Here is a 22,741-nt window from a genome sequence, read left to right as displayed (position 1 = left end):
CTGGAGCACCGAGTAACATAGCAGTTAATCCTATCACCAGTTCTCTAATGTAGAACTAGGCCTTTAACTCTGAACATTAACAAGCATTTGCAATGCAATAGGTCTCGGATTTACACAAGTTTAAGCTATTGGCATTGTAAATAACAATGCCTTTTATTTATGTTTTAAAAACCAAAACATAAATAAATTGCATTGTCATTTATAATGCCAATAGCTCAACCTCACGTAAATGTGAGACTTATTGCATTGCAAATGCTTGTTTGTAATTATGTTCAGCTTTATCAGAATTCGAAGACAGTAACTAGGTCTGTTACTTCTTAAATAAAAGATAAATAAGCATAAAGAATTAATTAATTTATACGGAATCATGCCACAAAACAGCAAGTATGCTACAGTTTACTTAATTTAAAATTTCTTGAAAATATTTTAACCACTTCCATGCTAATGACAAGGTCAACTCGTCATGCAGTTTACTGGACCTGTGCTTATGACGAGCTGACCTTGTCATGAACAATGGCTTTCAAAGCTTTTCAGCACCCAGCGGGAATTGCCTTAGCAGGCAAGGTGTTTTAAAGATAATTACACTAAAGGTCTGATAAAAGGTGCTATCTGTCTATTTTTGTTTGTGCATCATCGTATTATAAAGCTGACCTCAGTTGAAGTATAAATCAATTTATTAATAAACTCAATGTGTACGTATAATAATAGTTCACAATTACATCAGTGCTGTCTGTAGATTATGTTTCACACAGTCACAGGGAAGGCAACTACAGTGAAGACACCAAGAAAACACCCCTCTGTCGCCATACAATGTTATTAATTAATTAGAAAAAATTATGAGTAAACAAATCCTATTGACACTTCAAATACTATTACATTATGGTTCAAATGAGTGTTTCATGGAATACAGCAGCACAAAGCTTTCACAGGGAATTCCCACAATTGTCTTTAGAAATATTGACATGCTGATCAACAAATTTAAAAAAAGGTGAATTGATCTATCAAAAAGAATTTGGAGAGATAATGAGATCAAATTACTAGGACTATCAGACATTATTCTTAGCCACCAATGGAATCAGATGGCAAACTTGGTTGAAAATTGACAGAGACCTAATGTATCCATAACCACCAACACATCCAACTATATCCTTTCACTATAATTATACAAGATATGGTGGAAGAATTATCCAGGACTGATGAATAATAAAATCCAAGTCAAATTGAATAGGTCATTCAGTTTCTGGAAAAACTATGACTGAAATCGATAGCTACCATCTGAATGTTGGGAGCCTGGATCAAAGCTGGCATGTTTTTCAAAAAATGTTTTTACTCAATGAAGCTGTAGACTCCGATATTGGTCCGATGGCGTGATCAGGCCACTCCCTATTTCTTTGGTTCTACAGCTGAACTCATTCTCCAGAGAGGCCTGTGGAGACTTAGAGAGGCGATGTTGAGCGATGCCTCTTTAAGAAAGTCATTAGCGCTTACCCTACAGCAATACATACAGGAAAATGACAATGGGACAGTGAGTGTAGGTACCTTTTGGGACATCCTGAACACAGTGGCTCAAGTTTTTCTCACGGCAGACTCAGAAGCTGCTGTGGTGAAGGATCTTCAACTCAGGTTAGGATGTACTTAAGTGCGTTTATGAGCAAGATGTTGCCAACGCGAAGCCAACGCTGGCATCTCCTCAGTCTCGCTCCAACTGTCACACAGTGGAACGTGCCGTGCCCTACATGAGCAGCAGCAGTACAATTTCCACTTCAACATTCTACTTGCTCATACCCGAATACCCAGAACATAACAGAAGCTTACAACAAATACTGAAGATCAGTCTGTGACTCCTTCGTGTCCCATGTACAGGAACTACAAGATCAGTGACCAGAACCCAGCTGACAGCCTTAGACACAGACAAAGCAGAATATGCTCTGGTGTACCTTAAACAAAGATACTACCATGGGGGTGACGGGGAGGGAAAGATCTTGACTTGTGAACTGAAAGCAGAGGTCACACATAAACAAGGGAGGTGGCATCAGGAGCACCACGAGGTGCATTTTAAATAAGCGGTCGGTGTTGTACGAGCGCGCGTGCATATCTCCTGTCCTGCGTGTGCGCAGACAGGGAGAGGGGGAGCAAGCAAGCCGAACCCTACGCACGTAAACATCTCCAGGCACATACATCTCAGCAGCCCTGGCTTTGAAGCAAGGAAGAAACAACTACAGCTCTTTAGGTTAATTTACCGGAAGCAGCAATAAGTGTGCACCCTGCAGTCACCGGTTTAAAATCAAGAAGGTAGGACACAACCTTACATTTTACATTAATATAATTGTTTGAAGTATACAAATCTGTGTTTACGATAAACAGGTATTACCTTCACTTTCCTCCTTCTGTTTATTTGCTCCCCTGTGAAATGGATCCCCCAAAAAAATAGCTGTCGGCAGTGTGCGAGCGTGCACACTGAATAACGAGGCTTGGCCCGAGGGAGGTGGTAACAGGAGCACTCTGAGGGTCATTTTAAATAAGCTGTAGGTATTGTGCGCGCGTGCATACCTCCTGTCCTGCAGGCAGGGAAGGAGAGAGGGAGCGAGCCGAGCCCTACGCACGTGAACACCCTACGCACGTGAACATCTCCTGTCCTTGCACGCCTGCCGTTTTATGCCAACGTCTTCAGCCGTACGCGTCCACATGTCCTGCCTTCTGGGTGCGTGCACCTATCCTGTCCCGCATCGCAAAGCAAGTCGGCAACAATAGATCTCGCCTACGCGAGCAGCACATGGCGTTGCATCGCTAGGCGAGACATAAAAATGAACTCAGACGGCGCCCAAATACACCTTAGGCTTTTTCTTGCATCACATCTTTTACTAGAAGAGAAAGGATTATTTATCTGAATGGCACTACAAAGAAAATGTTGTCGATAGGAGGCAAAAAGGATGGAATACTTGTATTTCAGTAACCTTCCTTCTTTGGCACAAGAAATACAGTCTTGGGTTTTCACATTATTTTCTATTCCGTGTGTTGACATGCAAATAATTGGGAATGCTTGAATGCAAGGGTCTTCAGGCTGCCGGTAAAAAGGGCAACCTCAAAAATATTCACCATAGCCCAGGCAAATCCTTAACAATGCTCCAAATAAACAATTAAGTGGAAATGACCTGAGCAATGATATTGGCACAACTGTAACTTTGCAATTTAGCCTGTAGCCTACACTAGCTTTACCACAACGCTATCTGCTAGGGAACAGTAACATAGCTAGGCAACAAGGCTGTCCCTCATCCCGAGGACATGCAAATGTTTTGAAATCAACTTTAAATCCTTTGGCTTTCGATTGAGGCTGGAGGCGAGTCAAACTCGTCTACACTAGCTTTACCACAACGCTATCTGCTAGGGAACAGTAACATAGCTAGGCAGCAAGGCTGTCCCTCATCCCGAGGACATGCAAATGTTTTGAAATCAACTTTAAATCCTTTGGCTTTCGATTGAGGCGAGTCAAACTCGTATGCCACATGCATAAGGCACTTTGGCAAATGGGTCTAAGCTCCTTCCAGAAAGCAACCTCCCTTGAGAAACTTCAAGCAATCCACTAGAAGAGATTGAAACGTCGACTATACAAGGGCATGAGCCACACTGTTAGTTGACCATATACAGCACATTTTCCAACTATGTGCCAACAATAACCAATCGCTTCTTGAAAGTTGGCAGAATCCTTACATAGGTTAGAAACTTCGCTGACTATCCCCAAGCCGTACTCGACCCCTAATAATCGGTATGACCATATTATTGCCTCAGAGGCCTTCGCACATTTGTATACAAAATTAAGAAACTCATACCTTAGCAATTTTCTATACACAGTTGGGCATGCTCCACAATGCATTAGTATGCCCACTCGCATGGGTTAATATTCTGGCCCACAATGGGGTTTACATCTATTCTTGTTTTGCGCTGAATTGTTATGGATAGCCACCATGAATATCAATAAAGATACCTGCACATCCCTTCATCAGCTGATGGCAAGAGCAGAAAGGCCACAAACTATTTACCTGCTACTGTGGGGCCTGAGCAAGGGTGGTGAGGAGGGGGAAAAAGGGTATTCTGAGAAATGGATGGAGACCCCAAGATGAAACTATCCAATCACTTATCGGTGTTGCAAGGTATCTTAGCTGGTCTACAGCTCTCTCTGACATTAATTCACTTACCCTGATCAAGAATGGAATACTCCCACACAGATATCTTACAAATGTTTATCTGATGTAAATTGCCCCCTATAAAGCTTGAGTACTAGAATCTGCACCAGTCACGTGTTCTTAACCATATGAAAACTAGCTCCCCTCTCAGGCAAACGCACTCATGGTATCAAAAGTGTAGTTTTTCATAAACTGATACTTCTGCAGAAAATCTGTATTTTGACACTTTTGAAGGTCATCTACTCTGGCAGTCATGATTTCATCTCTGCACCTGCTTGTTATGGTATTGTAACTTCTGAGACGTGTGTATGCCGACTGTATTAAGGTACAAATGTGCACATTACATCACTTCAGGGGGCTCAACTCCCTAGCTGATGCCGGGGGGGTTCTCTTGCTCCATTTATTTCTGGACTTCACAACTCGTTTCATTAAATACATTTTAAAACGTACCCAGATCATGAAGCTGGAGCTTTCTTCCATACTTCTACCAAGACCACCATCTTGGGAGACTGAGGTCATCAATATCAACAAAAAAGAATTTTCCTAAGAGCAGAACTAGATTGAATACAGTGTAACTGTATTTAATTAGCCAGGGTATCAAATCATCCTACACGTTACAGCACTTTCCAAAGTCTCTAGCGTCCACTGTTATAGACCGTTGAACATCTGCCCGAGCATTAACTTTATAACACTTTTTTGTACCTAATCATCGCCATATGCCTCCAATAAACCAAACACATTTTAAAACTGCATGACACAGATCTTATTTTTAATGGGGTTTATACACCAGTCATTATTTCTCCTCAAAAGTCACAGACCAATTTCGAACTCTTCTCCCCCCATACCCCCCCTCCCCCCCCCCTTCCGTCAAACAAGTGATTTTCAGCAATTGGCTCTTCAGTTTCGTAATCATAAAACTTTTCATACCACACTTTTGCTAATTTAAAGCACTGTAGAACACAGGTGTTATTTTCCAATGTAATAACTTTCAATTTACGTCGGAGGGAAGGGTGATGTGGTCTTTCTGGGATCCAAACTTTTGGCCTTTCACTACAGTAGATGCCACAGAGATATCTGGAGGCCCGATATCTTCTCAATCTACCCTTCCGGACTCTGATCTCACCAGCCCTCAGATGGTTATTCTGACTTCCTATGGCTAGATGTCTCTCTTTAAAGCAATATAGATCCCACATCGAGCAATCAATGGTACAAAACCACATTTCCTTCCACATATCCTTTGTATCTACCACCAAACAAGGCAACTTCGTTCAAGCTTAGACCTACTGCTGACCGTTCCTACACTTTCACCCATTTGAACTGGTGAAAGCTTCTTCTCTATTGGCTAAGCACTGGGATGCTACTTCAACTAAATTGTGATCAATTTAAGATAGCCTTGACAGCACTAAAAACATGGCACTACCCATGCGATTAGTAGCTTGAAACGGAGTACCAAAAATATAATTTGTACTTGTATGAGTCTACTAGACTTAAACTTCTTTGCAACACATCATGTTTATAAGCAGCTATAAGTCTTAGGCAACAAGTTTGGAGTCTTCGAACTGCACCTCTGCCATCAACTCCATACAGGCCATTCTGCAGCAACCCTATATCAACCATGCACTCTAAAATGGTGCACATATGTGATGCTATGTAAAAAGCTTCATGCTGCATCAAAGGCATGAAGAACTCTGTAAATACTACAATTCAATAAAGCCTAAAATCACCCAATTCCATATGCACATCTCAGGATGTTTCATCCATATAAATGTACAGCTTCCCTTATTTTTTCAGCGTGGGGCTTCTCATGTTTCTCTTCTGTACCCCTTAGTAAGGTATTGTAACTCCAAAACAGTCAACACAGAAAATTATAATACATCTATTTCAATTTAAATGATTCTCATTTTCCTATGAGCTCAGTAACACCATAAATACTCTTCAGAAATGTATTTTCTTAAAAAGCAAGTACCTTAATGAATCTACCATTAGTGGCATCTTATCACTCCTTCCAGCATTCGTCGTGGCTCAATCAATCAGTTTTCATTTTACAGTCACCTTTTTTTTATATAAGGTATTGCATCGAAGGGAGGAGAGGTATATTCATAGTGTCTCACCAGTTATTTATTTCAGTGGCGACAAACATGTTGTTAGCAGGTCATGAACAGTAGTTGAGTATGTTAGGTCCTCAAAGCAGAGAGACTGTTTCTGCTTCTTGCATCCACTGCATTGCTATAAGTAATTTGTGAGTAATCGCTCAAAATGTAAGGGGTCCCAGCAATGTGAACTACAAATAAATGTTATGGTCCACATTAGTTGCAAGAGGTAAACCACCCATTTTGCTCCTACAGGGGAAAAGAGTAATGGCATCTTGGAATGGTTCATTTACTCTGGCAATGTCGACATATTCACATTTTCTACATACCAATACTTAGCAACTTGACTTCAAGTAAACATAACTGTGGCATTCTTTAATGAATTTGGCATGTAGCCCATGTACATAAGTAGCACGACATAGCACTTTTGCACTGACAGGCAGAGAAATATACCCAGAAACATCCCATAATGTAAGTACCTAGTGGCAGCTTCAGAAAACAGTTTTGCAATAAGAAATACCAGATAGCCTGCAGCTTTTTAAATAAAAAAAGTGTTTAAAAAATCTGCGTTTTGAACTAGAGATGTGCTCATGCGATTAAAAGCCAACTAAACATCTCCAAGAACAACTATAAATTGAAACTTTGTTTGCAAAAATTTAAATATTAAATAAGTGTAGTGACCAGTTTAAAAACATGTGTTTTAGGGTTGAATAACTGATTTACTTTACTAATATTTTAATGTAATTTCTGTTTGAGGTTACCACCCAAATTACACACATTAAAAAATTAATTAAGATTTACATTTTATTTCCACTGAAAAAAGTACTTACGGCTGGCACAGTTTGACCAGATCCTGGTCAGTGGTGTTTGGAGGAAGCCCTCGGATGTACAGGTTTGTTTTGCTTAACTGGTCCCATCCTGAGCTGCTACTGCTGCTACTACTGTTGTTGTTGGTACCGATGGTACTGGGGCTCGGTGGCGTCATCGGGTGGGCTGGGAGAATAGACTGCTGTAAAGAATAGGGCAGTGGTTACGTTGTGCTCTTATTGCTTGTGTAGTTCAACATTTCAGGAATGGCACCCAGGATCTGGAACTCACTCCCTCCTGAAACAAGGCTCATCTCCTCCAACACACTTTTTAAGAAAGAAGTTAAAGCGATTCTCATGGCAAAATACACATGATCTACTATTCCGTATCCAAAGGATCATGAATCTGCTCTGTAAGACCTGCCCGACCCCCCTGGTCTATTGTACTACCCGTATTATCGAATTACTTGACTGTATACGCTCACTCTTTGTATTTTGTTATAATGTTTGACGCACCTGTTTGACTATGTATATTGTTATATTGTTGACGCACCTGGTTGACTTTGCACACTTTACCCACTCCACCTCAACGATCCCTACTTCTCTACTACTGTCGCACCTGTGGGACTATACATCCTGCACACACCCACCTCAACTTTGCCCACCTTTAAACTCTAAATATTTTAAACACGCTTAAGCAAGTATATGCTCCTTATTATTGTACTTTATACTATTGACGCAATTGTTTGTCTATGCACAGTGTACCGACACTACCTCACCTGTGACCTACTTCATGTCCTTTGACCTACCTATGTAACTAGCACCTTGTACCTAACTACCTCAAATATTACTTTGTATATACGCTTTATTACTTTGTATTTTTATCCCCGTGCCCTTGTAAAGCGCTCTGATATCTGCAAAGATCTTGTTCACGCTATATAAAACTTTCAAATAAATACTATGTACGATGCGCGATTCTGAAACTAATTAATACAGTGCGCTTCTTAAACAATTGGTCCAATACTATTGGCTACAGACAAGGTCATTGGACTTATGCGGCAGCTGACGACCTAACATTATGGCTGGGTTGACTATAGAAAGGAAAGTCATATTATGCAGCAACTATCTTTCCATTAAAGAACATCCAGTGCTTTACAAATGTATTGGGGTACATTAAGAAGTCATCAAATGGCGATGCAGCGAGTCTGTGAGAGTTTTAAAAGTTGGCCTGCACTGCCTAAATAATGTTGCTGTGAGATTGGATGCTGAAATAGTTGCTTATTCAACTCGAGATAACTGGAAATGTAATAAAAAACCCGATTCAGAAAGTAAGTAACCTAATTCACAAAATGTTAGTACCAAAAGAAACTGTTTGTATAACAGGTGGCGGCTGAGAAGGGTGTGTCAACAGCTCGTGAGGGCTTAATTGAGGGACAAGAGGTGCTTTACAAAGGTCAGCTTTTAATTCTTCAGGAATACGTGCCTACACAAGAAAAGGATTTATCCGTCAAGTGCAGACTTCCTTCTGAAGACGTCCGCAATTAACATAATGAAACCCTCTAGCGTTTTATCATTACTGTGGAGAGAGCAGCCTCTGTAGTAAAAACAGTTAAATGAAAATACAACTTCCACAAGCCCTCAAGAACAGGGTCCTCAGGTCGCACATCCTTTGCAGTGGCACAATCAGCCATCATATCCAGGATGACCTCAAACTTACAGTGGGCAGGAACAGACGGGCCCATCAAGTCTCTTTCTTTGTCCACTATCTAGCGCACTCGGTTACCAGACCTGGTTAAATCATTCAACCTCACCCATTTCATCTATGCAGATGACATGGAAAACATTCTAAACATGGATGATGGCCCAGATGATCTCTACAGCTCAAAACCTGTCGAATGCCTGGGCCATAAATACATGGATGATGTGTAACCACCTAAAGCTCAACACAAAGCTGAAGACAGAAATCATGACCTAGGGCAATGGTTAAAAATGCCAGCATACTGTCATATGGGCCAAGGAACTTGAGCCCCTCCCACAACATTGAAAAGTCAGAAACCAAGCAGTAACCATGGATTCTTAAGTATCCTTGACACCACAACAATGTGACAAATGCGCCTACTACAAATTTAACCTCTAGGCTGCGGGCGGAATTCAGCTGGCACGCTGAGAATTTGTAAATCCCTTTATTCATGACGAGCTGGGCTCGTCATGAGCGTGCGAGGAGGCTACCTCATGACGAGCCCAGCTCGTCATGAGCGTCGAAGGGGTTAAGATGCATCATCCAATACCTTAAACACGAACAAAAATTACAACCAATTCCAATACTAATCTCCAAGTTTGACAATGCTAACAGCCTATACCATGGCGCACCCAGATTCACCATACATAAAATACACTAATCCAAAATCCTGCAGCAGGACTAGTTCTCCACGTCACCCAATACAAAGCGTAACTCACGTCCTACATCAGTCCACAGGTTACCTATAGTTAGAGGGGCAATGTTCAAGGAACTCTGCTTAGTCCACACAACCTCCCAAGGAACAGGACTATTATAACTAAAACATTTAAGACAAGCAATACAAACAAAACAGGGCACTGGCTGCTCCAGGCGTACACAAAATCATACCACCTTGCCATAAGGAATCCAAAGGAGGCACTAATATGTGAGCACAGGCTGACAAGCCCTGGAACTCACTACCAACCAACATTCATATAATTCAGGAGCGCATATACTTAGGAAGACTTTTAACACTATGGCTATTTCTAAGATAACTACATCATCCCACAACCCTGGGACAGAGCCTGGAAGGATAATTGAACTTTCAAATAAAATGAACACTTTAAAGCCCACATATATGAAACAATCCAAACAGCAAATTACTCTTTATGTTCAAATAAGCTAGGAATAGCTGGCGTACTAACGATTAGCCTGAGTAGTAAATAGTAATGTCAAGAACCCTACTGGCCCACACTCAATACAGAACCCTGCTGACCCACACTTCACATAGAACTCTTTTGACCCACACAAACACTAATACCATAGAATTGTTACGTATTCCTCTTACATTCACATAACACATATCTGCTACAATCTTGGACATCAACTAATACTGTACCAGCCCATAACCCAGCCATCACCAAAGGAACTGGCATGGAATAACTGAAGAGTTAAGTCCTATACAGATGGCAAATTGGAGAACTTTAATATACTCTATCACGGCAAGTCCCCAGTAGCCACACACTATGACCATCTCTTTACATCTGACATTGACATTCAGCGTTGGGGTGATAGTAATAAAGCCCATCCCAGCAGATCACGCCTCAACCTCTCTTGTCAACTATGCATACTCAGGAGCAACAAAAAAAAAATCTCAAAATGAACAACTCAGTGCGGTAACCAGCAACGGTTAGAACTATAATCATAAGAAATACCATAAAGGGACCTGCAGGCAGCCTAAAGCTGATAGTTTACTGAAAACCATAAATTGTGCACCTTTCTCTCACACCTCTTAATCCACCACACTGCTTAGCGCTGCATCCCACAAAAAGTTATACGCACCTCCGTGATCCTCACGCACAGCATGGAAACATTTCCCACATAGGAACCAAAAAAAAAAGAAAAACACACACAAAGGCACACGCTTTCAACCACACCCAAATCATGGCATAGTTTACTGCCAATGTAGGCAAGAGCTACAGTGCCCAACATAGGAGTAGTAAATGCTAAATAAATGCTCCAATACAATAAAATACATATGTGCCATGTGGTTCCCATGGATACCACAGGAACGGGTGTTGTGAAATCTCGGGGTAACAATGCACATACTAAACCCTGGGTGAGGACATATGATTGGTTGTGGTTTACCGCAGTAGTATCATTAACCTTTATAAAATAATACATGCTTTTGAGAGTGATTCACAATTGGCCAACACAATTGGCTAACAAGCCCATGCCAAACTCTCTGCATTATCAGTAACGTAAGTGACTATTAGCAACAGTATGCACATCCTCCCAGAATGATATTATGGCACCTTTTTTTTTTTAACAAATCTGAACACACCACACCTTTTTAATGGATGAAGAAATTGCCCACTAAGAAGACACTTGTCAATTTAATACAAGAGCTAACAATCTTCTAGGATACAGTGAACACTAGGAACCTTTAGGCGAACAATGTGCTTCATGCAGACAGCACAGTACAGAGGGGCAAACATCAGCTTCAGAGTCATGTGGTTAATTCAGAGACCAATCAACAGCAAAGGAAGCCGCTGCTCGCCTGTGACTGCTGTCAATTGGGCGATTAGTATTAATAGTGGCCCAGTTTAGATCACCATTGCTTTCATTGGTGGTAAGTAGTTTAAAGGGCAGCAATGCCAGATTATCTTGGTTTCGCGGACACTGGGGAACTGGGGACTGCCTGGAAGGTGCGAGAGGGGCTGGTAAAGAAGTGTAGGATATTCCAGACAGAAGGGAAAAAAACGGCGCATAAATGTGTTTCTAAAGAACAGGTGCATCTCATACATTGTGCAATGGTTTCTATAAAGAAAGCAATATACACCGAACAAGATGAAACATGGAAAATCTATGTTTAATTGGCTGCAAGTAACTTTAGGCAAACTGTGCTAACTTTCCACGTGCACATTAAAAAAACGCATCTGCAAAACAATGTACGCGTGCAAGCTAAAAAATACCTCAACTGAACAGATTGTTTGTAGAACTGTAAACCTACTCCAGAGTAGTGCCGCATTTTAGGTACAAAATATGCAAAAACAGGCATAATTAAGTCTGCACTGGAAATAAGTGCTTGCATCTGCTGAATGAAAATAATTGGTCAATATTGAAAATAACCCAATTCAAAAAATAGTCTATAAACCCACTGTGATCAGAAAAATGCGTCGGTATACAGAGCTGGAATGCTTCAACAAAATGCTACATTGCTCATATAGTTAAAAAAAATGTTTAACAATTTACTGTGTGCTGGAATACAGCACTGGAAACAACATGTTGGGTATGCTTTGCTAAATTAGTGTATTCGAAATATTAACTCTACCAATTTCCACAGTTTAAAGTTTACTGAAGGGTTGACGAATACTTACAACAAGAAAAAAAATATATTTTTAAAATTGCTATAAAAACGTCAGCAAATGTTTCCCACATCCTACTCCAGATTCGCAGAATTAAGTAGCCCAATTTCTCTCCACAGTCTACTCCAACAGGTCATCATCACATTTTAAAATAAAGAAGTCAGTTTCACTGTATGGAGATGATCATCTCTCATTACTGAATGGTTATTTTCAGATAGCACATATTGGCAACTGCACCGTTCATGGCAAAGAAATGTGCCCAACAAGCAAGATAAGCTTACTACACAGGGATGCTCCGTAAACACTTTCAATAGAGGTGTGCTAGTGTCAGAGCATAGAAATGAAATGCAGTTTCTGAGAAGCATGTACAATTTTTGCTGTTATCATTTGTGGCCCCAAGGCACTGATAGCAGCAAAGTGCTGTATGAACAACGCACTCCGAGCTGGACACATGTTGCAATAGGTAGGTGATCCAGGCCGGTGCCTGGTTGGAGGATGGCAACATCCTTGATTTCAAAGTATGGCTCTGTGTGCTGCAACATTCCTCACGTTATAGTGATTTGTTGCACAGAAGGAACTCTCAGCAAAAAAAAGAAGAAAAAAAATGCAGTTAAACGAACAGGCATAGGCAATGCCAATAGGACTGGCTTTAAAGAAAAGTTGATTAGTAATGTGAAGCATTACTACTAAATAGCATAGGAATGGATTCTATTTGTGTGGAAGCAAAGACTGTAGAATAATATTGGTGGAGATTAAAAGGTCAGGTGAATGAATGCTAAGCCAGACCTAAAAATCTATGTAGGTTAATAACTTCTCTCCGCCCATCTGTGCTGCTTCTAGACAACATAAATTATCTAGAGATCTAACGATAATAGTGTCCCAATGTCATGTGTGTACCCTTGAAAGTTCAAGCTTAGGCAGCTGGATAAATAAAATGATCACAGCTGTGTGGAGGCCATGCACTTTTTTTGGAAGCACAAAACATCTGGCCAATCAAAACATGTACTCCTAGTTTCCAACATAAGGGCGGAGCCAAATCCCCTCTAGTGATGCTCACCTAATAAGAACATACAAAAAAAAAAAAATTGGCTGGTGACAGCTGCGCTCTCAAGCGAGACCGTAAAAATAGAAAATTTGCATTGATTGATACTCTTGTTGCCAAATGGCAAGAAAACATTTGAATGAACTCTGGAAGAAGAAAATAATATATGAGCACCAAACGCTTGTAAATTACAGCATATAACTCACATGAATGTAAATAGCATTTTCTTTTACTTTTTTCATGTTGCTGACAAAAGTCAAAATACATCGATTATGTTTGAAAGGAAGATAATTCGATAGTAAACATTTAGCTATTATATCCAAATATTTAGGCACTGTTGTTTGGTCCCCGTCTTTCATTAATCAAATCAATGTAGTTAGAATTGTAGCCTTCACTTGCTTCAATGTACTGGTCTTATTTGGTGCCATGTAAGGAGGTGATATATTATGGCAGTATTCTCATGATCTTCAGGGCCATTGGAATTAATGGGCAGGGGAGGGCCACTTTATGCAGCAGGGTGGACTAAATTATGCTGCAAGAAACGGCAAATCACACGGCATATTTTGTGATTGTATTCCTACATTATATGGTCTTTACTACATTTGCCAAAGCTCTTTGAGCATAGGGTGTGCCTCACTGGAACCAGCTTAACGCATACATGTAGCAATAAGGAACAGAAAGGTGACCTCCCGCTGCACCGCAATGCGTGTCACTGCGTTTTAGCAACTTTTGAACCAAATGAGTTAGAAATAAGTTATGCTAAAATCTGCAAATTATTGATTTATGTAACACATGTGGCAAATCCGTCATTATGCCAAAAAAGCTGCAGCATCACATAATCCCAGTGGTCCTGATCATATGACAGATATTATGACATCATCTGTGATTATGATAGGGGTCACATTAGCTCAAAGTTTGAATTTTAGAATGACTCTGGTGCATTGCCAGGCTGAAGAGGTCACACCCACAGAAGCTGTGACTTCTTCAGCCTAACAAAGTCAGCTCAGTGAGCCAGGAGGATGCACATTTAGTGAATATCTAGCTCCTGGCTGCCTGACTTAAAAATAAAGAGTGTATGTCCTTTGGTCAGCATTTCAGATGTTCTTTATAGTGTCCAAAAGATGAGGTTGCATGGCCCCTCTGACCATTAGGACGGACTGTGGCTGCCTCACACTACCAAAAGCACGTAAACGCCAAATGACAGTGTGTTGTAGAAATGCCAAGACATGGTAGAATCAAACATATGAAGTTATAGAATTTCAGAACTACACATGTAGGATGGTAATAAAAAGGTAAAAGAAGGAATGGGCATGCACAGATCATTGCGTTGTTGTTTAGAGGTAATTTCTACAACAATAACGATGATTGACAAGGCATGCAGAATGAATTTCCCATCATCCTTTAGAAGTGATTTTTCCAAGGAGATGCCATTGATCTAGTATGCGGACAGCAATTTTTCCCTCTACCTCAAATCTACAGATTACCCGTTTACTGCTTCCACACACTATCCATTTGTTTCCCAGTCTCTCCATATATGCCCGTTTGTGTGCAGTCTCACCGCATTCAACATGTGTGTAGCTGTATGCATTTGTCTCTGTGGATTGGCCAGTTTCCGGAGACCTGGAAGCAGGCAATCCTTATTCCTCTGCTGGAAAAATCTGATGCAGACCCTGCGGTGCTCAGCAACTACCGTCCGATATCTCTCCTACCTAAACCGGCCAAAGTTTTGGAAAAAATTGTGCAAGAACAACTGTCGGACTTTGTTGAAAGCAATGGCCTGCTACACGACTCACAATCCGGCTTTAGGACCGGCTATAGCACGGAGACGGCCCTTCTGGAGGTGGCGGAGACCGTGCGTGAGACTGTGGACGGGGGAGAGGTAGCCATGCTTGTGCTCCTCGACCTGTCCGCAGCCATTGACACGGTCTCCCACGCCATCCTCCTGAGCAGACTACGAGAGCTGGGAATCGGTGGCTCCCCTCTTGCCTGGATTTCCTCTTTTCTTACTGATCGCACACAACAAGTCTGGTGCCAACCTTTTTGGTCTAAGGACAGGAAACCTCTAGGCTGCGGGGTGCCCCAAGGATCTGCCCTCAGCCCCCTTTTTTTTAACATTTACGTTGCACCTCTGGCAAAGGTGATTGAGTCTCTGGGGGTCAGAGTAATATCTTACGCTGACGATACGCAGCTTATTGTCTCCCTCAGAGATAACTCGCTTTCTGGCTCTGAAAATTTTAAAATCTGTCTCTCCAATATTGTGGCCTGGATGACCTCTAACACGCTAAAACTTAATACGGATAAGACGGAGGTGCTGTTTTTTAATCAAACTATTCCTTCGTCGCCCACCACCTGGTGGCCAAAGGAACTCAACCCTCCACCTATTCCGGTTAAAGTGGCCCGCAATCTTGGAGTCCAATTTGATAATGATTTATCTTTTAAAACACACATCCAGAAAGTCACCTCGGCATGTTTCGGGAAACTTCATATGATAAAAAAAATGTCCCCCTTCCTCCCTACGGAAGCACTGAAGACTGTGATACATGCCCTGATCACCTCGCATCTGGACTATGCGAACTGCCTGTTTGTGGGATTACCGGCGTACCTCCTACAAACGCTGCAGATTGTGCAGAACGCCGCTGCTAGGTTGATCTGTAAAGTCCCTTATCGACACTTAATCTCCCCCCATTTAAGGAAATTACATTGGCTCCCGATCACGGCCCGTGTCAAATTTAAGGCCCTGGTCCTAGCTTTCAGGGCCCTCAACGGAAAAGGCCCAAAATACCTGAGACATAGATTAAAACCAGTCCAATCTTCCCTTAATCTCAGGTCTAACCATCTTCGCCTTCTGCTCACCCCTAGATTCCGTTTAGCAAGAAAGGGTGGCAGAGCATTTGCAGTGGTAGTGTCAAAACTCTGGAATTCCCTACCCATCAGCCTTCGGCTCATCGACATCGAGTCTCAATTCAGGGGCAAACTAAAAACTTTTCTATTTTCGGGTCAATAAATTTTCTCTCCCCTTGATCTGCATTCCTCAGCGCCGAGACACCCCCGTTGGGGGTAGCTGTGCGCTTAATAAATGTCTTAAATAAATAAATAAATAATCAGCCTCACTATGCTGGTGTATGGACTCTCTACTATTCCTATGTGATTCAGAGTATATCCATTCGTATCTCTTCCTTGTGTGACTTTACATCTTGTACATTTGCAATTTTTTCTGTTTGTATCTTTTATGTAACGCAGGTAATCCCCAGTCCTTATTTTTTGCAACTTACCTCTTCCTGAAATACATTTTGTGCTATATGTAAGTTCCCTTGACCCCACAAGTAAAATGTGTTGCTACTTAGCAGGTGTTTGTGTGCAAACTAATATTAAATGAATGCAAGCAACAAAATTGTGTTGCCTTCTTCATTCAATGGCAAACTTTGATTCTTATTCTTTATCCATGGTGGGTTGAACTTGAATTGATGCCATATGTTCTTAGTCCCCACCGGTCTCTTGTAATTTGGACAGGTTTCTTTTAACAAGCTGCTATTCAAGTCTTCCTCCAAAGGTTTTTCAAACACAGAAGTAAGACAATGGGTGTTATGGAGTGTATAGCTGCACAAATGTGGTCTCGTCCACTGAGGAGAAAGAAATATACTCAGGCAGGGAGGGACAAAAACTGCTTATATTTAAAAAACAAATAATAGTAAACTACCTTGGGGACATTTTCGTGTGGGTCTACGTAACTTTAACCTTATAGCATGCAAGGTCTAGGATTACGGAGTAGTCTCAGAACAGATACATCCCAGAGGAAAGTAGAAATGTACAAAATGATTTATTTCCACTGTCTGAAACTATATCTTGCAGCTGTACGAAGAAATTCAAGATGAATATAATATGTTCTATTGCACAGTCGAAGGAAGACCTTGTTATCAGACTATAAAGTGTATGACATTTACTTGGCACACAATATTAGTAATATCCAGGGTATCTGCAATTGCTCCTGGTTAGAAAGTGCATTTCTAACCCTTATATAAAAACTAGCAATAATCTCCTCAGTGCTGCTCCATTTATTTCTCTCCGACACTTCACAAGTGCGTTCAGTGTATCAACTCAAGAAATGTGCTGAATAAACGGAGTTAATGGTGTGACTGAGTAACAGTGTGAACAGTCTCCAGATAGAGCTTTCAACACCAGTATTATCTCTTACAAGACAGGTACTTTATAATAAACGAAATGCATATTTTTTCTGATTTTACGCAACCAAATAACTGAGTGTGAATTAGAACAATCTGGTTCGGAGGTAATAGCAAACAAAACCTTTCATTTTTAGCATCCGGCTCCAGGTAGCTCCAGCATCCTTCATGTGCCAGGCAGCGCAAATCTGTCAGCCACAGTTGCAACTTTAGCAGTCCAGGCAGGGGCTTCACACCAGAGTCTCGCCGTCTCATTTATGGCACTCTCCAAGCCAGGTCCCACTAGGAGCTCTGCAGAGCTTTTTACAAGCCACATGAGCTGACTTTGCCAAGGTTTCGTGTTTTTGTTTACTTCCTTGCTCCCCCTCACACCCACTATCACTGATGTTAATAGGGAAGATATTGAACTTCTGAAGACCAGCCCTAGAAAAGGAGCAGTTCTTTATGCACACCTGTACCTGTGGTGGTAGTCGGTCCACTGTTTGCTCAGAGCTAGGCCACATATTGGAATTTACTGTAGAAAAGCTCCCACGTCAACAATAATAGTCACCATGTTTTTACCTGAATAAATACGTTTAACATGTTTAGTTGCCTTCCAGATTTTTACTGCAACATTTCACAAGTGTAACTTATGTTTAAGTAAAGATCAGCCCAAAACAAAGTGGAGAGAACTGTCCTCTGAAGACCTTCTGGTAAAACAGCTTATTGTCCTATAAGCTCCGCCTTCATGGTCCAGCTCATTTCACCAGCCGTAAGCAAAGCTGGACTGGCCGTAGCACACACTGGGCGTTCACCTGGTGGGCCGACAGGGTGGGAGCCGTTTGCAGCCGTTTTTATTACCAGGGCCGGTTTTGCAGCATTGCTACAATATCAGCCCCCTGTAACAAAAGTGGCAGAGAAAAGACGGGAGTGGTGCGTTCCACTAGCACCCCCCAATCCCACCCCCCACTCTCCCAGGGCTGGACGAGCGGTTTGCCAGGGCCGGTTTTGGTTCCCAGTACGGCCGTGGCCATAAGTGATGGATGCGCACAGAAAATATCAATACATCCCTCTGCCATCCATTCAATGTGGTATCTCCCTGGGGATACCTAGATGGCCAGCGATAAACAAAAATAAAGTGTATACAAACCACAGGCTAATGTGGATGAAGCAGTTCCTGATCATTTCCAAATGTAGGTCAGGACCGGAGGCAAGTATTATGCCTTATCTTCCTTTGCTTTAATAAGATATCTTCAAACAGCAGCCACTTTAAGATTTTTAAAAACTCCTTTTCCCATTAACATCAGAAAAAACAAACAAATAGTTCATGAGTCCACAACATGGAACCCCATAGTCCTTCATCACTGCCTGGTCCCCCTCTTTCTTCACTGCTCAGCAGCCAGTTAAGTTCTCTTCCAGTTTTCTTAGGGACTGTACGTGTTTTTTGTAATGGTTAATGCTTTTGGTAAACTTTGCCACGGACGTGAAGCATGTGTGTGGTATTGTATTTATGTTTCAGATCCCTGGTTAGGTCGTGGGCCCGCTTTTGCGTTCCTCACACGACCGTGCCCAAAATTATTATTAACTAGCGCAGTGGGGATCTCGCCCGCTAGATGGCATTGCTGTGGCGCATATCGCTCTCCCATTCACAGAAGGTCAGGGCGCATTGTCGGAGACAGCAAGCCGCTGGGCTTGTCCCACTGTTCACCGTTACATCCGGTCAACCGGGACAGTATTTTCCCTGCATTTCCATTGTTCATGCCCCCACTGGGAGCTATGCATTACGAGCCTCGCTCACGCTGATGCCCTACCGGGCCAGACTTGCCCTGCGGGCTTTTTGGCCTTCTGTGGGACACGTACTGGACAGCAAAGCTCAGGAACTGCAAGGGCGTGCACGTGCTCCCGGGATTGGTGCATCCCGATCGTGAGCCTTTGGCCCACCCGCATTGTTTGGGCCTCCCCCAGCATCCAATATTTCAGGAGTGCATGCTGCAGATGGAAAAATAAAAGGTTACCTGCTTGTCTCAGTTTAGAGACATCATTTGAGGGTTTTAATCATGCTGAAGCATTAATTAATGAAACTACGGAGGCATCTGAGCCCACCTATGAGGAGAATTCCCTTGCCTACCTGCACTGTGATGAAGATTTTTACAAGACGGTTGACACCTCAATTTATAGGGCCGTAAAAGAGCTTATGGGGCCTGTGGAGCAGTGCCTCTCAGATAGGATCGCCCAAGAGTGCACTAAACTGGCCAAGATCCATGCAGCTGCACACAGAGAAGCCTCTCCCCCACATGGATGTCCCAGAGGAAGGTTCCCCCCCACCAAAGAAGAAACGAGAGGAAGGGGTAGATGGAGAAGCATCAGCGTTATTGGCCAAGTCCACCCATCAAGAGGTCCCCCTGGAACCGGTTTGTTATTCCACCCCTCCCCCCCAAGCCTCGATACCCCTGACAAGCAGTACTGAGATTCCCCATGGGACTTGGAGGAGGAGGTTGATTCCTTGAGGCCTTGGCGCCTGGATCCTGCCATATTTCCTCTCAAGAAGGCGATTCAGATAAGTTGGATCCGGATGACATCATCCACCCGAGATCAGCCGTGTGGGCCTGGGGGGCTAAGTTTGTTGCTATGCGCCTCCACAAACCACTAGAGAAGGAAGCTCGAAATCACCACACGGCAGAGAGTCCATGGCCTACCCTAGAGGGAAAAGTGGCCCACACCTCTGATAGGGATTCGTAAATGGCCACCTTCTTGGCGAAGTACATGAAGGACCCTAAGAAAGGTACAGCAAGGTTGTGATGCTCGTGCCAGGACAATCTTTTAGACGCCATAGGCCCTATGGCCAAGACCCTGGACTTGGTGTAAGAGGCCAATGTGTCAAGTTCCCTTATTTTCCCGAAGATCCTTTCGAATTGTCACTGCATGCAGTCATTTTTATAGGCATCGCTAACTGCCCCCTCTCTTGACAGAGCAGTACCGCTCTTTGCTTATCAAACTTGACTGCAAGCTGGAGGACCTTGCCTCCCCGGAGGCAGGGGCCCTGGTGGGCAGCTGTTTGGTGACCTCTTTGTTAAAGAACTTGGAAAACATGTAGCGACCTTCACTTATTTGGATAAAGAGCATTCCAACATCAAGCACATATTCACACCACAGGTTTCCCGGAGGGGGAGAACGGGGGGGGGGGTTGTGACATGGGCCGCTCAACCAGTCATTCCTCCTACCAAATCCCTCCCTGGAGACAAGACACCAGGCACAGCCAGTACCAGAATGACGAACGCTTCAACAACCTATACCCGACAAGAGGGCAAAGCTTCCGTGGTCGGGGTGGGGACAGAGGACAGGCAGGCAGTGCCAGCGCAAACACTAAGTGTCCTTCACTCTTCTCTATTTAGGTGGGAGGTCGTTTTGCTGGATTCCTCTCAGCCTGGGCTTCCATCACCTCGGATGCTTGGGTGTTGCAGACCATACAGAGTTTACACAGAGTTTTACGGCCACACTTCCCAGGTTACCAAACCATGGCCCATATGTTTCTCTGCCCGAGATGAAGCACTTCTAGAAGACGAAGGCTGGGCTCTCCTCCACAAAGGCACCCGCCGCCACCAATACCGCCGCCACCAATACCGCCACCAATACTGCCACCACCACCAATACCGCCGCCACCACCAATACCGCCGCCACCACCAATACCGCCGCTGCCACCAATACCGCCGCTGCCACCAATACCGCCAAAAACCAGTACCACCACCATCAATACCACCATCTTCACCAATAACACCACCACCTTAGCGCCTCTCGCTCACTAGTAATAGCTGGGGCAATGTACGTGGCTGAAACTACAGCCAAGACCATGCATCCCTCTCTCCCTCTCTCCCTCCATACCTGCCATAAAACACAAGCCCATCCTGCACCACTCCCACCACCAATACCGCTACATCCACCAATATCACCACCACCAATACCGCCACCACCTCCACCAATACCACCACCACCTCCACCAATACCACCACCACCAATGCCACCAATACCACTACATCCACTAATACCTCCATCACCAGTCCAATACCACCACCACCATCAATGCCACCACCACCACCAATACCGCCACCATCAATGCCACCACCAATACTACCACTAATACCACCATCACCAATATCGCCACCAATACCACTACCACCACCAGTACCAATACCACCAATGCCACCGCAACCAATACCACCCCCACCAATACCACCACCTTAGCACCTCTCGCTCACTAGTAATAGCAGGGTCACTGTACGTGGCCGGAGCTGCAGCCTAGACCATCCTTCCCTCACTCCATGCCTGCCATAAAGCACAGTCCGCCCTGCACCCTACTACAGCTGGAGTGTTTTTTATTAGGCCAAAGATAGCAATGACATTATGCAATGCCACACTGCACACTCAAATCACGGAGAGGGCAGGAAATACCTCCCTGCCCCCCCACCCCCCCGCTCTTCTTCCTGAGCCGCGACAGTGTACTCACAGAGCGAAAGGTGTTGGAGCACTTTGTTAGTGTTTATAGCTCAGATCATATGTAATCCTCACTTCACACTTTGTGTCTGTAATTTACAACACTTACACATCTTATCCACTACTCTGAAGACATTGCAGGGCGGTCTCTTCCTCTGATATTTACAATCTAACAAGCGATCGAGAAGGCCCTTTATTGCAATGAAAAAGGGCTCGCATTTGCAAGAGTTTAAGCTGTTGGTATTGTAAATGACAAGGCCTTCTATTTATGTTTTAAAACCCAAAACATAAATAAAAGACATTGTCAATTACAATGCCAATAGCTCAAACTTGCATAAATGCGAGACCTATTGCATTGCAAATGCTTGTTTAAAGTGTAGGTGCATTACTATATAAAGGCAAATTTTTTAGATACACATATACACAATCATTTAAAATCATTTAGAATTTCAAGCCTACTTTTGCTCTTATTATGCAAACATTTAAGAAATACCTACTAACACTGAAAACTATTTTTTGGGAACCATCAGTTTTCAATATCCTTTCTGCCTCCCGACAAACCCCAATACCCATGTTTCTACATAGGTTTGATCCATTTTTTCCAACGTTTGTCGTATGCAGGACAGAAGAATAGTATATGTAAATCATCTTCCAAAGTGTCGGGTTGGCATAATGTGAAACACTCACTGTTCTCCTCCCCAGAGTGACTGACCCATTTTGATGTATTAATGTTGGATTGTAGAATACCATATTGGAATTTCAAGTATAATGATTTTGCTAACTGTGGCTGCACTTCATCCAAAAATAACTCGAAGCTTGCTATTGGCTTCATTAATAAAAATTGGGTGGCGAGTGTGCCAATGTTGTAACTGTGAGACACACTGTTTTGAAT

At 42.8% G+C, this 22,741-nt stretch overlaps 1 protein-coding gene across 8 annotated transcripts in view; it reads right to left on the bottom strand.

Moving 5' to 3' along the window:
• Positions 1 to 22,741, bottom strand: part of RBMS1 (RNA binding motif single stranded interacting protein 1) — a 764,797-nt gene that overhangs the window by 281,147 nt on the left and 460,909 nt on the right. For all 8 annotated transcript variants that reach the window (XM_078681673.1, XM_078681675.1, XM_078681672.1 and 5 more), the window contains exon 2: positions 7,102 to 7,280. In XM_078681673.1, the coding sequence (XP_078537799.1) occupies positions 7,102 to 7,280 (179 nt within the window). The remainder of the gene's footprint in view (positions 1 to 7,101; positions 7,281 to 22,741) is intronic.

Source organism: Lissotriton helveticus, chromosome 3_1 (genome assembly GCF_964261635.1).
Source record: "Lissotriton helveticus chromosome 3_1, aLisHel1.1, whole genome shotgun sequence".
Classification (NCBI taxonomy): Eukaryota; Metazoa; Chordata; class Amphibia; order Caudata; family Salamandridae; genus Lissotriton; species Lissotriton helveticus.
This window is presented reverse-complemented; position numbering and strand designations above follow the sequence as displayed.